This window comes from Benincasa hispida, chromosome 3 (assembly GCF_009727055.1).
Source record: "Benincasa hispida cultivar B227 chromosome 3, ASM972705v1, whole genome shotgun sequence".
Lineage (NCBI taxonomy): Eukaryota > Viridiplantae > Streptophyta > Magnoliopsida > Cucurbitales > Cucurbitaceae > Benincasa > Benincasa hispida.
The window spans coordinates 63,099,153-63,125,716 of NC_052351.1; the positions used below are offsets into that span (position 1 = coordinate 63,099,153).

General features: G+C 35.1%; 1 protein-coding gene across 6 annotated transcripts; it reads right to left on the reverse strand.

Annotated features, from left to right (window-relative positions):
- Positions 1-337: 337 nt before the first annotated feature.
- Positions 338-7,815, reverse strand: LOC120072969 (sister chromatid cohesion 1 protein 3). Of its 6 annotated transcripts, none has more exons than XM_039025514.1 (16): positions 7,633-7,815; positions 6,716-6,850; positions 6,133-6,279; positions 5,544-5,811; positions 5,425-5,471; positions 5,272-5,321; positions 5,092-5,147; positions 4,546-4,982; positions 4,334-4,442; positions 3,846-3,982; positions 3,130-3,761; positions 2,579-2,624; positions 2,418-2,463; positions 1,899-2,034; positions 1,440-1,580; positions 338-870 (listed from the first exon to the last, which is right to left on the reverse strand). In XM_039025514.1, exons 3-15 carry the CDS (start codon positions 6,254-6,256, stop codon positions 1,488-1,490), a joined length of 2,181 nt encoding a protein of 726 aa, XP_038881442.1. In that variant the 5' UTR covers positions 6,257-6,279; positions 6,716-6,850; positions 7,633-7,815; the 3' UTR covers positions 338-870; positions 1,440-1,487. The 6 variants fall into 6 exon arrangements, with proteins under 6 accessions (XP_038881442.1, XP_038881441.1, XP_038881436.1 ...); XM_039025513.1 differs by having other exon boundaries at positions 2,588-2,624; positions 5,092-5,159; XM_039025508.1 differs by having other exon boundaries at positions 5,092-5,159.
- Positions 7,816-26,564: the final 18,749 nt, after the last annotated feature.

Here is a 26,564-nt window from a genome sequence, read left to right on the forward strand (position 1 = left end):
GTGTTAAAAGCTTGGAAGGCAGTGTTTGAACTCACATTTGGAGCTCAGAAGATGCTCCTATATCAAGGCCTATACTAGGCAAAGTAATAGAAATTTTGTAGAACAGCCTAATTGAACTTACATGGTCACAAGTTATATTAAAGCTACCACAGCACAGCTCACCACTAATAACTATTACTCATTGGAAAGAAAATTTATGAATGGAATCAAATATATAGTACTTATAGACAAAAGTATTCGATAATTAAGAAAAAAACAATATACTTCTAATGTCAAATCAAGATCAACTAAGACAGCAATAAAGCATTGGGTCAAACCCTTCTTTGATGTCACGATAATAGCTATGAGTAGTTATCGACTGCTTGGAGTTGGATGCTTCTGCTCTTTTCTACTTTTCCTAGGCATTGTTGGGTCATCCTAAACTTGAACCAAAGGGCTCACCCATGTAGTAGATCATCACACCTACCGTGGAGCAATTACACTTGTAATAACCAATTTGATTACCCATTTAAAGCCTCCTTGGATTGACATTTAAAGTGCTTAAAAAACTATTTTTAAGTTAAAGAAATCATGCTGAAAATCTTGGAAAGGCAATCTAAGGAAATCCTGAATCTAAACAAAACCGATGCAAGAGACATGTTCTACGCATCAAATGTACGAGTTCTGATATGATCTATAAATACAAGATGTGATTTACAAAATAGTGATAATTAGCCTTTTAATAATTTACATTTAGGCATTTTACCACAAAACCATTACAAACCATGCTATACATGGGTCAAAATTTGCTACTGCTACACCGATCCAACTCCTCTTGCAACAGGGAACATTTACCCGAAACTACCATGCGGTCAGAGGGTCATCAGCAACCTATTTAAAGATTGAGATTCAGCATTGGCATAAACAAGGTGTAGTGGTAAGAATAGCAATACCTAGATGTAAAAACAGCAAGCAATTATGCATACAGATACTGAACGTAAGAAAGCAGGAGGTAGAACTTTCATCTAACAGGATCTGTTTTAAGAAGAAACAAATGTCCAAAATTAACTCAACCTCCTAGCAAATAGCATTTACACAATCACATCGAATGTCCAAAACGAAAACGAGTAGGAAGGATTTTTTAGGTAAAAGGACAGCTTCAGCCAATAAATTTTAAAGGAAGTTCTGTTTTACCACCATTACATCTTTGCAACAGTTATTGCAAAAGCTACAATATAGTCTTACAAGTGCATGAAGCACATCCTTTAATCTTGTCCTCCGTATAGAGTAATTACTCAAGTCTTCCAAAACTAAAGATTGAATCTTCTTATACAATTGTTTGCTACTCTCTCTGTTTATATATATAGGTTCCATTTTATGCAAAATCAGATTAATGGGGAGAAGGAAAAAGAAATTGTTTTTTTATACACAAAAAAAGGGAGGTGCAGTAAGATCCTTACCGGTAAATACAGTGCACACCTTAGCCAAATATATAATGTGTGCTATATTTAAGGCATAGAAAGCTTTGGAGTCAATTTCAAAGTGATGTCACCATAAGGTACATCTTGCTGTACATCGATAAGTCCATAACTCTTCAAAACCTAATGAACAATGCAGTCACAAATCTAATATCAGTAGACAATAAAATTTATTTTAGTGTGTTTGTAAAGAAGGTCCTTATGTGTTTAAGGGTGAAACTGAAAAACTTAAAAGAACCACTAAAGAAGAAAGTTTATGTTCAATTTGTCATAATACAGTATCCCAAGATGTGCAAATAATCTGTTAGTATTCATTCTTCTGCAATTTTAAAAACCAACTCTTTTACCATAAAAGATTAGATGTTTCCAAATTGAAGTTTAGGTATTTTTCTACCAACCCAATATAGCGCAACAAGTTTCCGAGGTTTTGAAAAAAATTACCAGAATCTCATAGAACATCCGTGCGCATAGCTTTCTTCTTTTTCCTTCTAGGATGCCATTCAAAGAAAGATCTTGTGTCGAATCATTTGAGATTGATTTTATAGGAGAAAGACTCCTTAAATACCGACCTACAGCCCTGTTCACATTAAACACAAAGGAGGGACAATTATAACCAGGCATTTAGACTTTAGAGTACTTGAAATGTTTTACTTTCTTTAGACTTCGTCAGTTTTCTGGCTCTTAACCTCCCTCTCTCCCTATATATATTATATATGTTTTTAAATTACCCTATTAATTTGATCATAGAAAATTCTGGCATCATTTGTACCCATTGATTTTTGGGGATTTGGCCATTTTAATTAAAGTAACCCTGGTTTACGAATTTGGCCTTCTATATGTTCTTTAGTCAATGAAATCTTTTTTCCACCCTTGTTAATGAAATTTGTTTCTAACTAAAAAAAATCAATAAATGAGGTCACTGTAACTAAAAGGGTTGTAATGGAAATGATAGAAGAGTACCTCGTTCTCACTGACAACGAGTCAACACCATGAGTTCCCTGAGACCCTGTTGTACAAGCACGTTACACCCCAACACCACAACAGAATTTCAGGTTATATGACGCACCCAAGAAATAGATTTAAAGGAAACATCTGAATAGTAACAGGAAGAACAACATTACTTGATTTACCAGTTGGTGAGCTATCTGCTTCCAGGAAATAAAGATCCTACAATATATATCTCAGCAAGTTAGAACTTCATTCTGTGACTTCAATTTTTGCATCTAAATAGAAGAATGAAGATTTTTGCATCTAAATAGAAGAATGAAGAAGTGACGATTTATGATTTAATCAACACTACTTTAACTTGAGCATTTTCAAAGGTGGTAATATAACATGATATGGAAATAATAAATCCTAACTCAAAATTCTTGTTCTTGTTCCAAGATCATCTCAAATTATTAGTTCATGTATTAAATCTTTAGTATCAGACTAATTCAAATCCAAAAAAAAAAAAGAAGATGATAACAAGGCATTAAATTATTTATCAACTTCAATCCAAACATGATACAGACCAAAAAAAATCTTTAATATTTGAATTTTTTTTTTTTCTTCCTTTTTTGTGGCCCTGCTAGTACTATCCTCTTTTCCGGCTGATAAAAAGAAGGAAGATCGCATTATTTAGATAAATTACAGAAGAATACGAAGCATTAGATTTAGCAGAAAGACCTACCTCATCTGCAGTACTAATCTGCTCAGGAATACCCGAGAGTGTAAGATTTAACGCATCCAGTCCCTCGTCAGCTGTCCCAGGAGTTTCAAACATGGATCTTGAAGGTTCAGTTGATACAGATCCAGGCGTTGACAGTCTTCCAGTAGATGAAATTATTAGTGATGGTGAACCTAAGCCTTCAGATGGCCTAGGAGAAGGCATAAACCTTGTTGGAGGAACAACCAAGTCCGCCAAGGTATCATCCCCCCTACTGCCCTCAACATCACGGCAATGTTCAATCTCCATATCAGAAAAGGAAGCAGAAGCAGGATCGACAGTGGGTGGAATTCTAGGATGTGGTGAAGAAGCAGCTTCTCGAGCTAGAGATGAGGCAACTACAGAGGGCAAAAAAGTTACGCCTGCTGAAGGAATGTTTCCAACAGGAACGTCGGTGGTTGGAATTCCGGTATGTGAAGTGGAAGCATCTTCTGGAGCTGGAGATGGAGCATCTGCTTCGCCGAAGAAAGTTTCACTTGTTGAAGCAATGTTTCTCGTATCACCATGATCCCTAAAATGTTCCTCCAAGGATGTTGTACGACATTTTGAAGCAATGTAGCTTACATTAAAAATATCAGAGAGATCATGACAAAGACCTGCATATAGATTCTCATTTCTTTATGCTATTAAAGGAACACGTAAACAAGTACAAAGAACAACCAAAACAAAAACCCACTTACCAGTGATGGAAGGATGATAGAAAACATTTTCCTTTTTCAACTTGTTGTTTAACTTCCATATCTCCAAAGAAGAGCTTGGAATGTTTCTCCTCTCACGTAATAAATCACTAGAATCCTCGAGAGCCTCTTTCATAAACCTGCAACACAACTTTCTATATCAATAACTGATTACAATAAACACAAAAGTCAAGACCCTGTTTGGTAACTATTTGGTTTTTTATTTTTGTTTTTAAAAATTAAGACCGTATCCACTACTTACACCTCCAAATTTCTCCCTTAAACCAAGCCAAATTTTGGAAACTAAAAATAGTAGCATTTAAAATTTTGTTTTTGTGTTTGAAATTTGATTAAGAATTCAATCATTATACTTAAAGATGCAAATCATTGTAAGAAATAGGGAGGTAACAAGCGTAATTTTCAAAAACCAAAAATAAAAAAACGAAAATGGTTATCAAATGGTACCTAAATGATAGATATCATAAACATACTTATTAGTCAACACAGTAGACTTGTCAAAGAATTGTTTTCTCTTCCTTGATCTTGGCCTTGGCTGCTGTGGAGGAGTGGGTTGAAGAACATGTTCCACGGAAGATTGTTCTGCAACACACGGAGAAGAAAACATCCAAAAACGAGAAACTGTTAGCTATTTGCCACCAATTAGATCCAACTCCAAATATAGACCAATTAGAATTAAACTTACTAAATGCCTCTGGTGGAGAAGCAGAAGTTGGAGGTCCGGCACTTTGCTCATACGGTAATGATGTACTTGGAAGAGTCGTCTTTTCTTCCATGATTGGTAAAAGATCTTCCTGATTTATATTCTCGTCTATGAGGCTTTGTGGTTCAGTCATGGCATCCTTACCAAGTGGAGACACCGTAGGAACATCTTTTGTAATAAAATCAGGGACATCTTCTTGTAGACCTTCCCTTTCTCGAACATTTTCAGGAGAGTCATCAACTTCACGCATGCTTTGATTACTCAGACCAAAATCTTGAACATACATGGGATCCGGAACTTCAACTTCTGGAAAACTTTGTGCCATATTGTCCTCATCAAGTGTCATGTTAAGTACATCTTCATTAACACTTGGGACTTCAACATTTATAGTAGTATCCACATGAGGTGGAGGGATCACGCTGTACACCCCCAAAAAAAAAAAAGAAAAGAAAACATGAACAGTCGCCTGGTTGTAGTCCAATCATTGATCAAGAAAAAGACTCGGCTTGAAAAGTATGAGAGACTTACTCATCTTCCATTGATTGGATCCCCAAATCAGGAGACTCTCCAAGATGTGATAAATCCTGCATGACATCCTATGTATAAAGTTGAGCAATTTTAATAATGACAATGAACATAGATAAAGTATAAAAGATACTTAACCTATACTAATGTAAATAAAAAAAATAAAAAATAAAAAGACAGAACCTCATCGAAAGATATATCTACATAAGTATCTCTTCCAACAGAAATTTGATCTGCAATGCAAAAGGGTTAGTTGATTTCTAAGTCCAGACAATATTGAGTTGGAGATTACTGGGGAAGGGTGAGGGTAAATGTGAAAGGCAAACACTGTTAAACCTGCTAGAGTGATCTCTTCCAGACTCCTGAGATGAGTATCTGGAACTCTGTAGGAACAAAATCATTGGTGTGAGAGAGATTTCAAATAAATCATAAAGTTGGGAATCTAAAGACATTACCCATCATGATATGTATCACCATCCAATTCCAGGGCATCAAGATCAAAAGTCTCAGGCAAAGTGATAGAATGAAAAGGTGCTTGATAGGCATTCTCAGGCAAAGTGAGTTTTGCTGAAGCGTGCATATACATTTTTCGTAGCTCCATCACCAATACATCGACATCATGTTTTAAATAATCAATTTGTTTTGAATAAATTCGCACAACACCCAAGAGAAGGTAGCTTGACGTTCGCAGGGCTAGAGGAACTTCTCCAAACATGATTGCATCTACAAAAAGACATACATCCCAGACAAGAATCAGAGATCATCCAAACTCACAAAAGCTCATACATGCACTTGAAAACTCATACCTTGAAGATACAAATGACAAATGGTCCAGAATTCGACAATTAAGGCAGAGAAACCCCATCTTAGTGGAAATGTAAAATCTCAATACAAATTAATTCTTTGAAATGCCAATCACAGAAACCCAAAATGAAAACCCAACAAATTTTCTCCCATTCGATTGAAAAAAGAAGGTACTTCTGATCAAACTGGTTACACACAAGAACAAGCGCATCAGATATTCAAAATGAACAAGATACTAACCAACGACGATAGGAATTTTAGTCTTCTCGTAGTCTTTCTTGTTGAGACGGTGCTGCAAATGAGCTGCACACCACACGGTCCCCAATGGGGTTTTACGGGCCAACAATGTGTGCGAGTAAAACATTTCTTTTCTCCTTGAAGCTGAAACTGTAACAGCTCGTATTTTTCAATATAACGAATAAAAATAAAAGTTACAAAAAAAAAAACATAACAATTAGAAACTTTTACAACAAAAGCAACATACTACAAGATATTCCTAGGATAGACTATCAAATCCTACAAATGTTATTTGACTCCTTGTCCTAGAATGCTATGCTTCACTTCTTTCAAAACTATCACTTGATCCTTCATTTGAAAAACATTTTGGAAAAACAAAAATGAGCACAACTCAATAAGCAATTCTCATATCAGTCTTTGAAATGAATATACAAATCATTGCAAAACTTTTAATTAAAACTTTGTTATAAACAGTGCTTTCAAAACCAATTTTTCAATCAAATAAACTTCCATAACTAAAATTTCAATCTAAGACTTTCAAATAGTCTTTCAACAAAACCAAAACCTTCGATCAAAATTTCAATACCTTTAAGAAACAAAACTTTCAATACTGTCTATTAGACAGAATTTTCAATCAAGCAAAACTTCCGTTCAGTCGATACTTTCATTTAGCGGAGCAGGAAAGATGCACAATTGAATTAGCTCAGTCATACGTGGTTACCTATCAATAACCCCAATCATTCATTCAGTCAGTTGGAGATGTAGATTCGCAATCAGCCAAAACATTCAATTGCTTGTTGTGAGTGCAACACACACAGATATGAATCTTCATTCCAAAAGAATGCCAAAGCACAAAAATGTGACTTCTCACAAATAAGTTTTAGTCGATCAGTTCAGCATCAATTCAAGTTTTGACTATTACAAATTAAGCATATAATTCCCAAAATAAAAACTTCGCATATCCAGAAAACCCATCGAGTCAATCAAAATCCTTTCACAAACATTTGATACAAAAAGTAGAGTTTCAAATAACAATTTCAACAAAAGTTCATCAAACCAAACCATTCAGACTTTCCAATAATTGTCATATGTGACAAACCAAAACATACTCTAAATTCGAAATAATTTCAAACAAACAGCCACATACTTTCATTTGGCAAAAACAATTAAAAAGATACAAAACCAATGCAGTCACATACTACATGATTTCTAATAATAAAAGATGCAGAAACAATTTCGATCAGTTTGAAATCATGCAAAACGTACATTCAAACATTCCAAAACATACCTTAATCAAAACTACAAACAACAAACTTTAACAAGTAAAAGACTGATTAGCATACTTTAATCAAGTCTTAACTCGTTCGAACCATGTTAATACATATAGAACCGTAATCGAAACCTTCTAAACTGACCCAAACATAACAGTGGAAGAATCAGAGGGTACTTAATCCAATTCGAAAAGGAGAATAAAACAACAATCTTACTGAAAAGACTCCGAACCTTGTCGTTGGTGTTCAAAAATGTCCGAATTTACAGACCGGAGTAAACTGCCTTGAGGCCAATCAGAGTGCCTTGACGGAGAGAAACGTCGCCGGAAAACGCTGGAGAAGAGAGGAAGAGGGAGCGGCTTGGTGCTAGGGCTTCTTCTTCGTTTTTGCTTTTGCCAACCAAGATTCTGAAGAATTCGATACTTAATTGAAGAAGAAGAGGAGGCGCGGGAAACAAAAACTGGCGCCAATTTCACAGCATTGTGGACACGTGCCACCGAAAACACCGCGCGTGTTTCTTTTCTTTATTGACGGATTTACCCCTACATTGTTTCAAAATTTACCATTATTGGTTTCAAGGGTACTATTGTACCAATGTTTCGAATGTTAAAGACCGACCGACGACCGCCCAGTAGTCGGTTTGGTTTGATCATTTTAAGGATACTAGATTCTACCACGTGGCACGTATAGTTTTTCCTTAAAAATATTGAAATATATTATTTTTTTAATAATTTGGATAAAACATTATTTCGTAGATTTATCTATCTATAGAAACCATCTATACATCCTCTATCACTCTATGTATGCTATCTAATCTAAATCTAAAAGGGTAATTATTAAATAATTTTCTTCTCGTTAATTTAACAAAAAAAAAAAAAAAAACAAGAGTTTTCCCGAATAAATTTTTTTCTCGTTAATTTAATAAAATAAAAACAAGAGTTTTCCCATTTCTTATTTTTGACATTCACACGACATAGTAGACTTGTAAGAAATCATATTTTATCATGTCATCTCTTATCTATACTATCTAAAAGAACTATGAAAGAAATATTTGGTTTCTCCTTTTTCCCTTTTAATGAATGGTTATATGGATATTTTAGGTAATATGACATTTAAATTATTAAATAATCTGAAGTTTTAAGAAGGAAAAAACATTTCAATGGAAAGATAATAAAAAAATAAAATATTAAAATCCCCAAAAAAAAATTGATCTTTTCATTTTTTTTATTTTATTTTTTGAAATTTTATTTTAATTTAATACGGATTAAAGAAATATGAAAAAATTTAAAAGATTTTATTTTTAACGAGATTTTATTTATTATTTTTCTCTCTATATGTAGTATTTTTAAAAATATAAAATATCATGAGATTTGATATCATTAACTTGATTTATATCATTCAAAAAACTCATACATGTGAAAATGAATGAAAATCCATTTTTTATTAGTTTAAAATTTGATTCTCTAATATTTGATTAAACTAAAAGAAACTTATATACATGAAAATCAATGAAAATATATATATGATATAATTTTGTATTAAAATCATTAAAAATTCATATTAAATTAGTTAAAATTTTTGTTATCTCTAATATTTTATTAATATTTGGGTTAAAGATCCAAAGTTTATCTTTAAAAAAATCATACACGTTAAATGTAGAGATTTTTTGTAAAAAAAAACAAAAACAAAATATTCCCCATTTTTGTGCACACACGTTAAAAGTAGAGGTTTAAAAAAAATCGATTTTATCTCTAAAATCTCAAATTCACATGGGAAGAAAAAAAAATCTCCCTTATTTTTGTACATACACGTTAAAAGTAGGTATTTAAAAAATTAAAATCTCTATTATGTTGTGCATACACGTACAAAAAATTTAGTTATCTCTAATATTTATTTATATCACTAAAAAACTTATTTATGGTGAACAACATATTTGATTGGTTTAAATTTTTGTTATAAAAAAAATGTCATTCAACTGGAAAATTAAGGCCCATATTTGAGTGGTTTAAAATTTGGTTACTCTACGATTTAAGATCTAAAGTTTAACGATAAATAAATAACCATTCACGTAAAAAATGAAGGGGTTTCTTTTTTAAAAAAAAAATAACATTATAGAATATAATCTCTACTACAGGGAAATATTTTTTTTTAAATAAAATCAAATTACGATGTGAAATCTGAATTTTTCTATAAATAGCTTACTTCAACCATCCTCTCCCTTTTCTTTTTCTTACTTTAATTTTGTTAACCGACTATTCCCAACTTATTTGCTTTCATTTTTTTTAGAAATTTTGTTGTATTTGATATATTTATTTATTTATTTATTTAATAACAAATCCTTTTAATATTTCTTTTCTTCTTCTTAATTTTTTGTTTCATGTATCTCTTCTAGTTCTTGAAGAAGATGCCATCTCTCTCTTTTTTCATTTTACGTATATTTTTTTTCATTTTTTTCACTTTTAAATTTCATAAAAGCATGTGGACATATTTAGGGTTGGTTAGCAATCCAAAGTGAGTTGGGTTCGGTTGATAAAATTATTAATTCAATCTTTGATCCACTAACTTTAAATGTTGATAAATTTTTTAAGAAGAAAAAACAAAAAGTTGTTACATTTTTCAAGAAGCAAAAACAAAAAATTGTTCAACTTTTAAGTTTCTCCGGTGTTGTGAGGGTTAAGTAATTGTTAAAAGTTTTCATTTGTTTGGAATATGTTTGGTGTTTAGGAATGAAAAAAAATGTTATGTAATTGAATTCAAAATTTGTGTTAAGTATATGTTTACTTTGTAAGAAGTTGTTATGTTTTAAGAATGGAAAAAAAAATTGTGCATTTTTTAGTGTAACAATTTTAGGAAAACATGTGCATAGTTGGGATTTATTAAAAAAAAAAAGAAACAAAACAAACAAAAAAACAAAAAAGCAAAAAAGCAAAAAAATCCATCAAATTCATTATAAAAAAAAAAATGTAGTTATCCTAATTCAACTCAGCACCCCAAAAACAAACATTCCAACTCAACTCTATACCCCAAACGCGAATTATTTAACTCTCCAAATAATAATTACCAACTCAACTCAATTATGCATGTCAAAAGCTCCTTTAATGTTTTTTTTTTTATGTTTTTGTAGTTTTTTTTATACACGCACACATAATGAAGATAATGGATAAAAAAAACTTTGCTTTTGGGGTTCAAGAAATTTAGAAGTCGGCAAAGTGATAGAGAAGACAGTGATTGACTATTTATGCTTTCGTAGATTTTTTTACTTTTTTAATTTTTGTAAATATATACCAATGAGCTGAGAGATTTATAATAATTTTTACATGATTTTGTACTTTTTCTCTTTTTAATTTTTGAAAATTTTTTTAAATAAAGTTTAAAACCAACGAGAAGATGTTTGCAAACCAAAATAGATTAAGTTTTTAGAGTTTCTATTTGATAAGAAGTCTATTTTACAATAATATGTTTACAAAGATTCTCTCAGCTAAAGTGTTAGAGAATCACCTATTAAGACTAGGAATACTAGGTCAATAACCTAGGGTAAGTGGGAGAAATATTGGGTATGGGATACTGTATGGTAAACTATGAGTATGTGATGCCCTAGTTTATTGTATTTCTCTGTAAAACTCAAAAACTCTCTCTTATATATTCGGATATATAAGTTACCACTGGAGTTTTAGTCCAAGTAGGAGTTTGTTGGGTTTTATATCATAAAACTCGTAGTTTGTAAACAATAAAACTTATTATGAAAATTGAATAAGTTGTTATTGAAAATATGTATTACTTATTTCATTTTAAAAATCCAATAAACTAAAAAACTCATGACTATTGCATGAGTACTTGAACTTTATGTAGAGACATAAAAGTAGATCAGGTTTGAGTAAATTTTCAAAATGATCTATAGTATATGAATGGTTAGGTGTCTTATTCTGGTAACACTATTGGATGCGGCCCACTTTGTAGTTGTTACAAAGAGTTGTAAAGTGCTACAGACGATGTGATCATAATTCGTACATGTTGTGACATTTGGAGTGGGGGCGTCCTATGCAATAGGTTTGTATAAGATCGGACCACGAAATTAGTCACTCTTACTTTATAACGTTGTTTACTGTTTAAGATTGACTATTTCAAAGAGATGACCTTGGTAACTTGACCTTAATCCTAAGCTAACTATGACTTCTGTTTATTCAGAATTATCCATAGATTTGCATAGGTGAGGGTTGACTCAACAACGACAGATCAATAAACCTCCATTTCAGGGGTAAGACCAGGTAGACAGTTGGGAACATAGGGTGCATATGGAATTCACCCCTACCTCTTTTAGGGATAGTAGAAAGGTTGTTCCCTTAAGTGCTGACTCTGGGTCTTGAACAAGGGGCCCATCCTCTCCTTGGCCCGAGAGGGACTCGGTTTGTTGATCGGATCACAAATCAATTGTTCACGTAAAGGATCAGTGGGAACTTAAGGAACAAGAGGTAATCTCGGGAGTAAAACAGACATTTGACCCAGTCGTTATTACGAACAACTTGTGAATGGCTCACTTACTTCATCATGGTTATATCGAGTGACATAATATATCTACAATGAGGGGAGTGCAACTATGGGCTTTAGTGGAGTGACCCATTAGTTAACGAATAGGGGATTAATCAGTGTAAGAGAGTTTAGCCAATTAATCTCGGATCGTTAGAGCCCATAATTTTGTAGGTCCATGAGGTCCCCTACTTGCTCATAAATGGATTAGCTTTAAAGTAGCATAATAAGTTAATTTGAAATGTTCAAAAATTAAAATTAAGAGAATTAATAATTATATTAGATATAATTACGCGTTTAATTTTGGAATTAAATGAAATTGGAGAATTTAATTAATATTTAAATGATTTAAATATTAAATTCATGAAAGGTGGAATTTGTATAAATTAATTTAATATTTGATATTAAACTAATTAGAATTAACTAAATATTTAATATTATTTATTATTATTAATTTTATTAGAAAAATAATTTATGAAATTAATTTTATAAAATTAATAAAATTTTCAATTTTCAAATTAAAATTGATTTTGGAAATCAATTTGATATTGAAAAAGTTTGGAAAACACAAACATGAGAAAAATGGGATTTCTCTACTCACCTTCATCAAGCAATTCACTCATTTGTCCAAGCATGAGCTGCATCTTATGCAACCTTCTTCTTTGCATGAATATCCTGCAATAAATAGAGAAGATGGAAGTGGAATTGAAGCATGCATCAATTGAGTTTTTTGTTGAAAAATTCGAGTTGAAGAAAGGTATTCTTCAAGTGGATGGTGCAGTGAGTTCTTTTCCAAGTTCCCTTCATTCAAGCTTATTTTGAGTCCTACAACTTAATCTAAAGCTCCAAGAGAATAGTAGGGAAGATCTTGAGGTGGTTCACAACGAGATTTGGAGAAGATTTGTAGCTAAGAATCATGATTCAAGAGGTTCTACAAAGGTATTACTTGAAACCATCTTATTATTGTATGAGCATGCTTTAGTCACAACCAAAATTAATGAATTAGAATGCTTATTGATTCTTGCTGCTTCTTATGTATGCTGATATACTCCGACATGTCTCTACATACTTGTTTAAATTATATGAAATAACCTCATATCTTAGTTTATTGGATTGAGTAGCTTATAAAACAATACTTATTTTATTAACAACAATATGTTTATACAGAGTTTACAAACTATGAGTTTACAAGGAGATTTATGACACAATTCCCAATATTAAATACATATACTATTATTATAATATATTATTTTATGTTTGTGTCTAACGACTAGTCGATTTAAAAAAGAAAAATCTCCACCATTGATTTTTCTTTTCCAAAATCAAAGGACCCAAACTAAACTTGATTTTCACATCTTCCCTATCTTTTTAAAATTCAAACAACAATTCCATACTTTTACAATCCTCCAATTTGCTAGAAGCCATCATTGTTATTCTTTTAAAGCTCTCTCTCTCTCTCTCTCTCTCTCTCTCTCTCTCTTTTTCATTTTGTTCTTGAGAGAAATATATCATATTATGAGGATTGATTCCTCGTGAGCTCAAAATCTGTAAATCCACTATTTTAGAGAGTTTGTCCAAACGTGTTCTTAAAATTTTTCAAAATCTTGTAAGGGTTACTTTTGAACCCATAACAAGAGTGTTGTAATGGTATGATTCTCAAACACGGAAATGATTGGATTTTTTCTTATACCCAAAAAAAAAAACATCGTAGCACTTAAACTCCAAGTCGTAGAAAAAGTCAAGTTTGAGTGACATACCCCTAATTTATTTTTTTTCAGTTTATTTTTGTTATTGCATGATATTAATTGCAATTTTTTGTTCTTTAAATTAATTTCTCATATTGGTTTATTTTGATTGATAGTTATCAAATTTTCATATCATTCACATCGATCTTATTATTAGAACTAAATAAGGTGCTTTATATTGGGGTTGATGCCCTAAATCTCATAGGGTCCTGTAGTTTGTAAACACTTGTATGAACAAACATTTTGTGATTTATAATATATGATATTTTATTCACTTTTGTCTATGAAATATTTGATAATTTAGTTGCATTAACCACAAACCAATAAATTAAGATCCATAGTTATCATTGTAACTTAAACATGTATGTGAAGACATACAAGTGGATCGTGTTTTAAGTGATAACCTAAATGGTCTGTAGTAAATGGATAAGGCTGGATACCTTATCCTGGTGATACTATGAGTATGGCCCGCTTTGTAGATGTTACGAATGTTGTAAAGTGCTACAAACGATCTGATCCTGATCATTCATGTATTAGTCATGCGAGCGGAGATATTCTATACAAAGGAGTTTGTATAAGACCAGACCACGAAATGCTTAATCTCGTTATATAACGTCGTTCATAATTGAGACTTTCATTTCACTAGGATGACCATAAGTAACATGACTTTAATCCTGAGTGAGTTGTGAACTCCTGCCTATGAGGGCGGTCCTTTGATTTGCATGGGTGAGAATAGCCAAATCACCGACTCAACAAGCCTACCATTTTGGGGATTCGTCTGATTGGGGAGTTGGGAACTCAGCTACACAAGATGAAATTCACTCCTTAATTGGAGGGATTAATATAAATATGATTTATATTTAATGCAATAAAGGAGAAAAAGAACTATAGTTTATATGTTTCATATGATATGATATTAAAACTATAGGTTATAAATATAATATGATAAATTAGTTATTATATTTATTTATAATTAAATCAATTATGAGATAATTGGTTTCAGTTTTTTTCTCCTAATAACTAACTTAGTGGGAAGTTGTAATCAGTTTTGGTAACTGGTGGATAAAATGAAAATCGTTTTCATTTTTTTCATAATCGAACGCGCATTAAACCAAAAGATATACGATAGCCTTGAGAGAGTAAACGATCAAGTAAAGAGCATACTATACAATAGCTCACTACTACACGATCGAGTACCTAAGTCTATACGATAAACTCCTGTCTTCTCTCACTTACTCAATCATTTACACGATCGCTCAATTCCTCCTTCCCTCCACCAAATCCATACAGAGTCCACAACTTCTAAATTTTCACACCAATAATACCAAGGTAGTCTCGTGGTAGTGTCTGCTTGCTATTTGAGGGTCGAGGGTCGAGTGTTACTCGATTGTGTTCGAGGATTCTATAGTTTGTGTTGTTCACTAGTTTGCGTTCGTGCTGTTGGATGCTGGACTGAGTGTGATTGAGGGATACGAGAAGAAAAGTTCTTCAAGGGTATGTGCACTCGAACTCTAATATTTTCTTTTATGAAGCATGATGTAATTCAGACTTGATGCATAACTATTCTGTGTTAGATTGTAAATGTTGATGTTCTGTCACAATGGAATTTGGAACGTTCTGGTTCTGCTCAATAGTTCTCTTTGTTAAGAGTTTCTTCAATTGGTATCAGAGCCAGGTTTTCCTGATATTTCAAATTCCATTGATGTATTGAATTACATTTGCAATCTTGGTGGGTTGCATATTTCTGCAATGCGTTCAAGTGTTAGATGTCATTGTGGATGTGAATCGATGGATGTTTCGGGATGATTGCCTCTGTTTATTAAAGCTTTCTTTACATTTCAAGTTAATTTGTAAGGGCCCTTGTGTTTTTGGGCATAATGACTTTGTTGTCGAGTCTATATTCAAAGTGTTTAAGTCTGTAAGAGTCGTTCGTGATGAAGTTTCAACACATGGAGATGTCGTTCTCATCGAGGAAGAAGACCAAAGGTTGGTTGCATTGTGTAGCCCAGGCTAAACGATCGTTTAGATTTGGCTACGCGATCTTGTAAAAAAGTTCTACTCAATCATGTAGTATTTGCTAAACGATCGCATGGCTGATGCTACGCGATCGAGTAGAGCGTTTATTCGGTCGTGCTGCGTTGGCTACTCGATTTCGTAGATACTGAGGTAAACGATCGTCGAGTATATTATACTTGGCGCATGGTAGGCACGCGTACTAAACATTGAGTAGGCCAACATGCTCATCGCATAGTCATTGGCTACTCGATCACTCGGTATAAGATACTCGACGCTTGCCCCTTGATCGTTTAGACGATCATGCTTCATCGCATAGTTGTCGTCTACGCGATCATTTAGACATGCGTTACACGTGTGCGCTGCTCGATCGCATGGCCTTCATGCTTCATCGCATAGTCAAAGGCACTCGATCCATGCTACATAATCGTTTATACTCGTTCAGCGTCACTCGAGATCACAAGGAGCTGCTATATGATCAAAGAGCGAGGCTTCGCTCGGGCGGTTCAAGACCCAGTTCGCCTGTTTGAACTGGTTGACTCGATGGCTTATGTAATAGTTAGTTTTAATTCCGATTTTTTAGGCTAATCATCTCGGTCCATTAATTTTTATAAATGTACATGTGATGTATGTTTACTTATATGTCATAAAGTATGTCATATAGTTTTAAAACCCACCATAGGTTATGCATTTATTCATGCATCATCTTTATATTATAAGAGTTATATTATATTAGTTTGCATAATTAAATTACTTTAAAGCATGCTCATGCATCATTTAATATTAAAGTTATAATATATGCATGCATTAAGCATATCCATGCATCATCTTTATATTATAAGTATTATAGTATAAGGGTGTATAAAAGCATGTATGCTTGGTTCATTACATGTTATATAAGAGTTATATATAGTAATGAATGAACATTGCATGAAGCATGACACTTAGGTTAATTTATAAAAATTATAAACACATAGTCTAGCTTAGCAATGTGGATCGTTTTAGTTGTTTTTTTTTTTTTTTTTTTTNTAAGTGTTATAATTAAAGAAATTAGAACTAAAATCAATAAGAAAGACATGCATGCAAAGTTAGGCTTAAATCATATTTTAAAAGAGTTTTAAAATTTGATTGAGATAGACCTAAGATCACGGTTCTAATGAGATTAGAAACATAAGTTTAATCTTTTAATTGGTTTAATAGGATTAAATTGACTAATAAAATATTAAATATGTACCAAATCTATCTATAAGGGACCTTTTATCTAAGACAGGTTCTATCTAGGTTGGGGTATTTAAGCTAACAGAAACGAAACACCCCTACCTGGAAACCTATCTGGAAAGGTGAATTAGATAGATTTGCTGCATGCATGCAAATTTGATGATAGTATGTTAAAGTGTTTAATAAGACGATTCAAACTTGTTTAATTATCAAAAGCAAGAGTTGTTTTTGAGCGAATTAAACTCACACTTAGATAAAATCAGTAGCCGGATTGTCTAAGTTATGAACCCTAGGTAGAACATTCAGTTGGATGTACTTGGTGTACATGATACTTCACTTAAACCTCTACACGTTTCTCCCTAAAAGTTCACACCGTGAGATTTATCCTCAGCCTCGAGGCACCTTGGGAGTGTCCTCCCTAAAGGATGGTATTTGGATAGGAAAATACCAAGGTGAATGGAGAAAATGTTCATAGTAAGTGGGAGCGAGACATGTGACAACATATCCTACGGTCTCTCTCATTAGGTTAGATAACATTTTCTGTGCATCGCCTCAAGGCACCCTGGGAGTGTCCCCCTAAAGGATGGTTGTTTTTGCACAACTTTTTATCTGATCTCCTGAAAAGGATAAGGTTGCTTTAGTCTCTTGTCCTAATCTGCTTTTTCCATACGATGAGCGCATTAGGGCGGGACTCTAGGGCCTAAAATGAAGGGTCACACTTATGCGGAATAGTTAAGGTTGTTAACAAATTTTGAACCAAAAAATGGTGATTATTAGAGTCAGTTACAAGAGTTGTTTCTATCTAATGGTTGAGAATGTCTCATCCCAGTGAAGGGGCACTTGATCACCCCAACGGTGACTTTTGTCCTGCCTCGCTGGGGCATCATTACAAAATAGATGTCATTTCACTCAGGGTACAATAGAACTATTTTGCTAAAACCTAAAATTGGTCTTTAAAAATGATAATGCAAATAGACTCATTAAGTTTGTTCTTGTTTTAACCAACTTTTAAATTATGGCAACCACTACTTTAGCTCTTTTAGCCTCCGACAAACTAACTGGCGATAACTACGTGATGACGGAAAATTAGAAGTCAATTACTCAACAACTAAAATTCCGTGGATGCAATATGCGATGCATGTTCTTAAAGTATGTGTTGATTATCATGCGTCGATGTTCATACGTTAACGAATGTATACGATGACCATGTGTCCTGTCACAAGTTTTCTTGCGCTCACGCCAAGTATAATGCGAACGCAAGTTTCTCGGGTGATCCAAGGTCGAACTCAGGGACTTGTAGCTGGATGAATGCGGTAATATACATGCGGCGGTTTGAATAAAAGAATGTTGGAGGGGTTGTTAAGTTAACACTACTCCTACTCCTAACTAACAGACAACGCAATGAGAATATGAATGAGAGGTAGAGACACGACAACTATTGACATGAAACAAATGAATGGAAAAACAGATAAAATGTGGAGATGTCTTCATTGCAATACTTAAGAGTGACCGCAAGGGCAACCCTAGTCAACGCAAGTCATGCAATCATGCCACACACACTTGAGCCTAACTCTAGGATGTATGCGGGGTATCTGCGATATTGCCGGGAAGCCTATGCCTGCCTAAACCTCCATAACCCACTCACATGCTCTCACCACATGAGCGTGCTAGCCGCATACCACCTTATCCTACTTCTTGGACGCATGCAATATCCTATCCATAGGGTGCATACGCTGTGTGAAAGCAAACGGAGCTCATCTCTAAGTTCCCCATTCTTGCCTATGTGTTCCAATCCACTCTCTCAAGTCTTAGGTTTGGGTTTTAGACTACTCACTCAAGTATGCCTAAATGATGAATGATGCGCTCATAAGACAAGGTAACCGCATTAACTTTGCTGACATAAGATTATTCCTATCTCTAGTGAACAATAGCTTACATTGCTTAATGCGACCAACCCATTACCTCTCGGCAGTTAGATGTTGCTGACTTTACTCATAGACAACACGTCCGCTTATAGATAGGCACTTCTACAGCTTCACACTAAGCAAATAAGGTTTTCTCACACACTCACGCAATGCACACCTCTCGGTGTTTGCTACATGCTTCATATCTCTAATCCACATGATAAGTATGCGATACCCAAGCAATCTCACTTAGTGATGCAATGAAAGTTAAAAATGCTAAGTAAAGAAGATGGAGATGGAGTCGAAGGAAACACAGAAATGCATTGAACACATCATGTATTAATTCCTTAATCACAAAATGTAATAATATAATATAAGAAAAGAAGGGAAAATGAAATGACCGGCTGGAAGCAAAGACTGCTTCTAGCGGATGTGCGTCAAGGTTGTCGGTGTGCCATGTATGGGCAGAGGAGTTGACTCTCTCGAGATATAGCTCGGTCGAAGGCTCCGGTCGTCACTCAGAATGGAGGAAGGAGGTGAAGAACTCTCAAGCTTCTTCTCACACATTTGTCTGGATCACAGGAAGAAACCCTGGGTTGCAAGGATAATCCCCAGACAAGTTGGAATTCTGCTCATCGTCTTCTTTATATAGAGCTTGGATCACCGACAACATTAATGGACTGCTTTGATTCTAACATTCGCGGCGCGTTAATCCTTTCTGAATCTCTGTTGCTAACAGCGTGGTAGGTGAGATGTCAACATCATCTTTTGGTTTTCCCGAGATAGATGCATTGATGCGTTCATTCCACCAACCTTGTGTTGATCCTATTAGTATGTGTTATCGTGTAGCCACAATCATATAGTGACCACATTCGCTTAATACTGCAACTTCTACACAATGACCGCAATCACTTGACGAGCGCAACTCCCATGCGATGGACGCATGCGGCTGATTACCACAACACCCATACGTTGATCAAACATGTTCGACTTTGCGATGGAGAGTTTCTCTGCATGTGATCGTCTATGCGGTAATCTGGTTTTTGCATTTTCATCCACTTCTTGCGTTAGCTACAAAAATAGAAAATTGAACGCATAATAACGTGTAATAATGGGTTAGCTGAGATTCTTAATGTTGAGCATCGCAAGCTCAATTTCTTATGAATTCCTAACATAATTGCCGCATATTCTGCTTAACAGTTCTCATAATTCTAAATAAAAGGCATAAGATGACATGCATTTCTGCATGTCATCACTACGCTAGTTGGAAGAACTCGATAAACACAATACTTTTATCATCGATGACCTCGGATTCGTCCTTACGGAGGAATGCCCTTCTATTTCACCTCCTACTATTGCTCGAAACATTTAAGACGCGTATGAGCGATGGACACGGGCGAACGAGAAGGCTCGAGCATACATCTTAACCAGCATGAACAACGTCTTGGCCAAGAAGCATAAGCCCATGGTCACTACACGTGAGATCATAGAGTCCCTGAAGGGAATGTTCGGAAGACCGTCCGTACAGCTCAAGCATGACGCTCTAAAGTGCATCTTCAACTCCAAAATGAAAAAGGGTACATCTGTTCGAAAATATGTTTGAACATGATGATCCACTTTAATGTGGCGGAGATGAATGGGGCTTGCATCGATGAGGGCAACCAGGTTACCATTATTCTGAAGAAGTTGCCAGAAAGCTTCCTGCACTTTGTAAGCAACGTTGTTCTGAATAGGTTTGATTATACTCTTACAACTCTCCTTAACGAGTTGCAGACGTTCCAATCCTTGCTGAAAAACAATGAGAAGACAGTTGGTGAGGCAAATGTTGCTTCATCATCTAAAAAGTTCCTCCGAGGTTTAACCTCAGGAACTAAGTCTGCACCTTCTTCTTCCGGCACTAACAAGTGGAAGATGAAGAAGGGTAGTAAGGGGAAGGGGAAGACACCATCTAACCCATAACTTGCCGCTTAGCGGGATAGGCAACCAGTGTCAGTTGAAAAATGAAAATGTTTCTACTACAACCAAGATGAGCACTGAAAGCGGAACTGCCCACGCTGGTTAAAGGAGAGGAAGAAGGCAAAGGCCAAGGCCAAACAAGGTAAATGTGATTTACTGGTTTTGGAAACTTGTTTAGTGGAGAATGATGATTTTGCTTGGATTATAGACTCTGGGGCCACTAACCATGTTTTTTCTTCTTTTAAGGAGATTAGATCCTGGCGGCAGCTTAAGGCTGGTGAGATGACGATGCGAGTAGGCACCGGGCACGTCGTCTCAGTTGTGGCAGTAGGAGGCCTCCGGTTGACTTTACAGAATAGATTTATCATTTTGAATGATGTTTATGTTGTTCCTGAGTTAAAGAGGAACTTGATTTCTATAAAGTCCTTGCTTGAATATAAATATACTCTTAATTTTTTAGTTAATAATGTATTTATTTTGAAAGATGGTGTTGAGATATGTTCAGTTAAACTGGAAAATAATTTGTATGTGCTAAGACCATTAGCAAAAAATTCCCTCCATAACATAGAGATGTTTAAAACTGTCATAACTCAAAATAAACGACTTAAAGTTTCTCCTAAGAAAATGCCCAACTTTGGCACATTCGATTAGGACACATCAATCTTAATAGGATTGAGAGGTTGGTGAAGAATGGACTTCTAAACGAGTTAGAGGAAAATTCTTTATCTGTGTGCGAGTCATGTCTTTAAGGCAAGATGACTAAAAGACCTTTTATTGGAAAAGGTTATCGAGCCAAAGAGCCTCTAGAGTTAGTGCATTCAGACCTTTGTGGTTCGTGTAAGAGTATATCAGCATAAAGTGGAAGTAACTAGGATCAATAAGCATTCTAATTCATTAATTTTGGCTATAAATAAAGCATGCTCATACAATAATAAGAGGGTTTCAAGTTATACTTTTTTAGAACCTTTAGAATCTCGATTCTTGGCTGCAAAACTTCTCCAAATCTCATTGTGAACCACCTCAAGATCTTTCCTACTATTCTCTTGGAGCTTCAGATTGAGTTGTGAGACTCAAGATAAGCTTGAATGAAGGGAACTTGGAGAAGAACTCACTACACCATCCACTTTGAAGAACACCTTTCTTCAACTCGAAATTTTCAGCAAAAACTCTATTGATGCATGTCTCAATTCCACTTCCATCTTCTCTATTTATTGCAATACTTTGATGCAAAGAAGATGGTTGGATGAGATGCAACTCATGCTCAAATGCCAAAGGTATGTATCGTTGTTACTTGAAGAAATTCTTCGCCTTTTAGTTTGAGTATTAGCAGTTTTAAACATCTCATGATTTAAAAGTTCTTTTGATTCAATTGGTTTTAACACATATAAGTTGTCCTCTAGTTTAGCTGAACAAATAATCACACCATTTTTCAAAATGAACGTTTCATTTGAATTAAAAGAAACAAAGTATGATTATTCAATTAAACAAGAAATAGAAACAAGGTTCCTCTTCATCTTCGGAACAATGTATAAGTTTTCTAAAACAAAAATCTATTTCTGAAGGACAACTTAGCAGCTCTCACTGCACGAGATGAAATGGTGTCTCCCATTCCAACGTTGAGTGTCATTTCACCCTCTTTTAGCTACTGAAAAGAACTAATTCCCTGTAAAGAAGAACAAATACGATTAGTGGCTTCTAAATCAAGTATCCAAGCATCATGGTCATTTGAAAAAGTTTCCAAGACTAGTAAATCATATTTACCTTCCTTCTCTTTCTTCTTCTCAGCAAGGTACTTGGGGTAATTACGTTTCCAATGACCAACCACATTACAATGGAAGCATTTTCCCTTGTTAGCCTTAGCTTTGCCCTTTCCTTAGCTAGTAGTGGGAGCTTTCCCCTTCCATCCTTTCTTTTTCTGGATCTTCTTAGTACCAGAAATCGAAGGAACAAACTTAGTTCCAAAGGATGAACCCTTATAGAACTGTTTGGAATGGGAAACATTTGTCTTTCCTCCTACTGGTCCCTTATCTTTCATAAGAGACTGAAAAGTCTATAACTCGTTAAGAAGGATAGTCAAATTCTACTGTATTTTGTTCATTAATGCATTGCTGCAGAATTGAAGAAAACTCTTCGAAAGAGATTCCAAAATAAAGGCAATTGACTCTGCTTGTCTACGACAGCACCATTCATTTTGCGACATTAAAATGAACCACCAGGTCGAGAACATGTTCTCTCATCGATTGACTCTTTTTCATGCACACATTATAAATGTACTTGAGGGCCTCGTACCAAATCTGAGAGGACGATTTTCCAAACATCTCTTAGAGGGACTCTATGATCTGATGTGCAGTCATCATGGCCTCATGCTTCTTGGTAAGAACATTAGGTTGAAGGAAATTGGACATGAGGATTTCCATGAGTAGCGGAATGATCGTTCCAAATTCTACTCGTATATGAACATTAACAATTACAGTCACGAAACGAAAACATACAGGCTATGCAAACAACAAAATAACAGCATGTTTTACTATACAATCAAGGAACATAATACACATACCTTTGAAGACTCATCTTCAACACCCTTGATCAAGAACGCTCGAATAGACTCCAAGACTGCAACACAACACGATCACAATAGCCATGAACACAACGAACACCAAGATCACGATCACAGCGATCTCAATGAACGGCCTCCAAACACCTCGACTATGTAGGTTTCCATGTAGGGGTGTTCTGTTTCCGTCAGCTTAAGTACCCCAACCTAGACAGAACCCGTCTTAGACAAAAGGCCCCTTATAGATAAATTTAATACAATTTTAATCTTTTATACCAATCAATTTAATCCTATTAAACCGATTTAAAAAGATTAAAACTAGGTTACTAATCCCATTAGAACCTTTGAACTTAGGTCTATCTCAATCCAATATAACCCTTTTAAAACATGAGTTCACCCTAAGTCCACATGCAACTCTTTCTTATCGATTTTAGTTCTAATTTCTATTATAACACTTACAACAGAAACAACCAAAACCAATCACAACACAAAGCTAACACATACAAAGCATTCATAACTTTTACAAACTACCTAAGTGTTATGCTCCATGCATCATTCATTCATTGCTACTTTTTCTATAACACTTACACAAAATAGCAAAAAATCAAGCAAAACATGCTTCCATACACCCTTATACTATAACGCTTATAATATAAAGATGATGCATGAATATGCTTACTGCATGCACAAATATAACTCTTAAATTTTCATGATGCATGTGCATGCTTTCAAGTAATTTCATCATGTCATATTATAACATTTATGATACATGATGCATGAATAATTTCACAACCTAAGGTGGGTTTCAAATCTATATGTCAAACAATTTGCCATATAAACCACATACATCTCCTGTATATGAACAAATGTTGATGAACCGGGAAAAATTGCCTAAAAACAAAAAGCTAACTATTACAAAAAAAAAAGACTCTCTAGTTCAAATAGGCGAACCAGGCCTTGAACCGTTCGGTCGAAGTCAGCGTCTCCACTGATCATGTACCAAAACACTCCATGATCGTCTACACGAAAAAACAAATGCTTTGCTCAATCGTTTACCTACGCTACCAGAGCTAAATGATCGTGTACCTTTTACTATGCGATGAAGCACAAGGTACGCGATCATGCAGCGCGCTCCGCAACACAAGCCTTATATGATCATCTAAACGACTAAGATGCGATGAAGAATGATCATCTAAATATCCCTGAGCGAGCGCCTTCATATCATATACCGCGTGATCATGTAGTCAGTGACTATACGATGAGCATGCCAACCACACGATTGTTTAGCACACGCCTTTTTCTAAATAATGAGCATCATATGCTCCCATTACGATCTTTACCTCCCGCATCTACGTGATCGGGTAACCAACGCTACGCGATAGAGTAAACGATCATTTAGTAAATACTACACGATCGTATAGAAAAATCTACACGATCGTTTAGTTAAATCCCAACAATCGTTTACCTGAGGTTACACGAGAACGACCAACCCTTGGTCTTCTTCTTCGTTGAGAACCGCATCTCCATGCTTCAAAACTTTATCACGAACGACTCGACTAACTCAAACACTTTGAATTACAAACTTGATAGCATGTTAATTATGCCCAAAAACACATAGGCCCTTACAAATTAACAGTTTGTAATTGAAAGCTTTAAATTAAGTCAAATAAACCCGTAAACATTCATCAGTTGTCACACCCCATCCCAGACTACCCTCTGAGCCTGAGAAAGGGTGTGACTACAGCAGTTATCAACCCTTTTGTTGACACTACTGCCTAAAAAACCCTTGTGGAAATAATTCTGATACCAATGAACAAATTCAACAACCAACTGATTAAGTCAAAGAGGCAAACAACAACTGATTAAGTAGGCTCATTTAATTACAACAATGTAATGTTTATACAACTCCAAGACTTAACAACAAAGTTTATAACAACAACTGTAAAACCCTCTGGAAGTGTAACTGTGGCTTGTGGCAGACCTTGACCTTAGTAGCACCATGGAACTCCTCACCTTTCGCTACCTGGGAAGAAAAACATGAAATAATAGAATGAGCTTTACAAAGCTCAGTGAGTGGTAAGTAACTTCTAGAGTCTATTTCAACTCATAAATAACAAGCATATCACAAATACGAGGTTACAATCAAACCTCAGCCTTAAACGAGTCTGGCCTCAACTTCTATCTATGCGCACGGTAGATAGCTAAACTGATAACTAACTTGAATGAGTATGCTATCTACCTACACACACGGTAGATGTTTAACATACAATATCATAACCACAACATCAGCCTATGTGCACATAGCTCTTCCTATCATGGGCTCAGAAACTAGGCCCGTCGGCCCTCTAACCATCCTATTTCAAGGATTCTCTATCCTACAGGCACAGGCACTAGACTTCTCGGTCCCCTGAATGTAAGGATTCACTCTGAGCTCAAGTTCTAGGTCCTCAGACCCCCTAACTATCCCATTTCAAGGATTCTATATCCCACAGGCTCAGGCACTAGCCTCCTCGGTCCCCTGACTATCCTGTAAGGATTCACTCTGGGCTCAGGCTCTAGGCCCTTAGACCCCTTGACTATCCCAACATCATACATATCCTACAGCATATTAATTTACAATATGCTCAAAATAACAAAGGAAGAAACCACTCAACTTGGTCGTTTAGGAACCTTTCTCTCCAGAAGTTCCATGATCTTCTCGGGCTTCTCTTGAACCCTAAATTCCAGATTCAACTTAAAGCTCAGACTACTCATAGTTCTAGGATTTATCTTGAGATACTTCCTTCTGCAAATATACTCTAAAATGTCTCAGGAAGCTTACCTCAAAATCTTAGCTCATAACTTCTCGTGGTTTGGCCGGAAACATCAAAACATCAAGACAGGCTCAGCTTACCCGACAGATCCACCCCTCTGTCTTGTCCTCACTTCCTAGCCCGATTCCTTGGAGCTTATTCTTCAGCAACCCTACCTTGAAAATTAGATCTTTTAGCTTTCATATGGCTTTAAAATCACTCCAAATGCATGAGTATTTTGGAAGAACTTCTTGTTTGAAGTTGGCCTTTCGCGTTTGTCCGTACAGTTCTGCCTCCTCTGCGTCTTTGCTTGTACCTCCGACCCACAATTTTTTTCCTTCCTCTTATTTTTCCCTCTCTTTGTGATCTTTAAGTATTAACTTGATGTGCAGGTCAAAGTGGGTCGTCCTCCCCTTTTATAGGCATCCAACAACCCTCTTTGTCCAACGCCTCATTGT

Bases quoted from the DNA above. Each gene is read 5' to 3' on its own strand.
- LOC120072969 (XM_039025509.1), bottom strand. From the start codon at position 6,256: ATGTTTTACTCGCACACATTGTTGGCCCGTAAAACCCCATTGGGGACC. The intron at 3,762-3,845 runs GTAAGTGGGTTT...ATCTATATGCAG, and splicing joins CTATCATCCTTCCATCACTG to GTCTTTGTCATGATCTCTCT. The intron at 2,035-2,417 runs GTACTCTTCTAT...TAATGTGAACAG, and splicing joins TCGTTGTCAGTGAGAACGAG to GGCTGTAGGTCGGTATTTAA.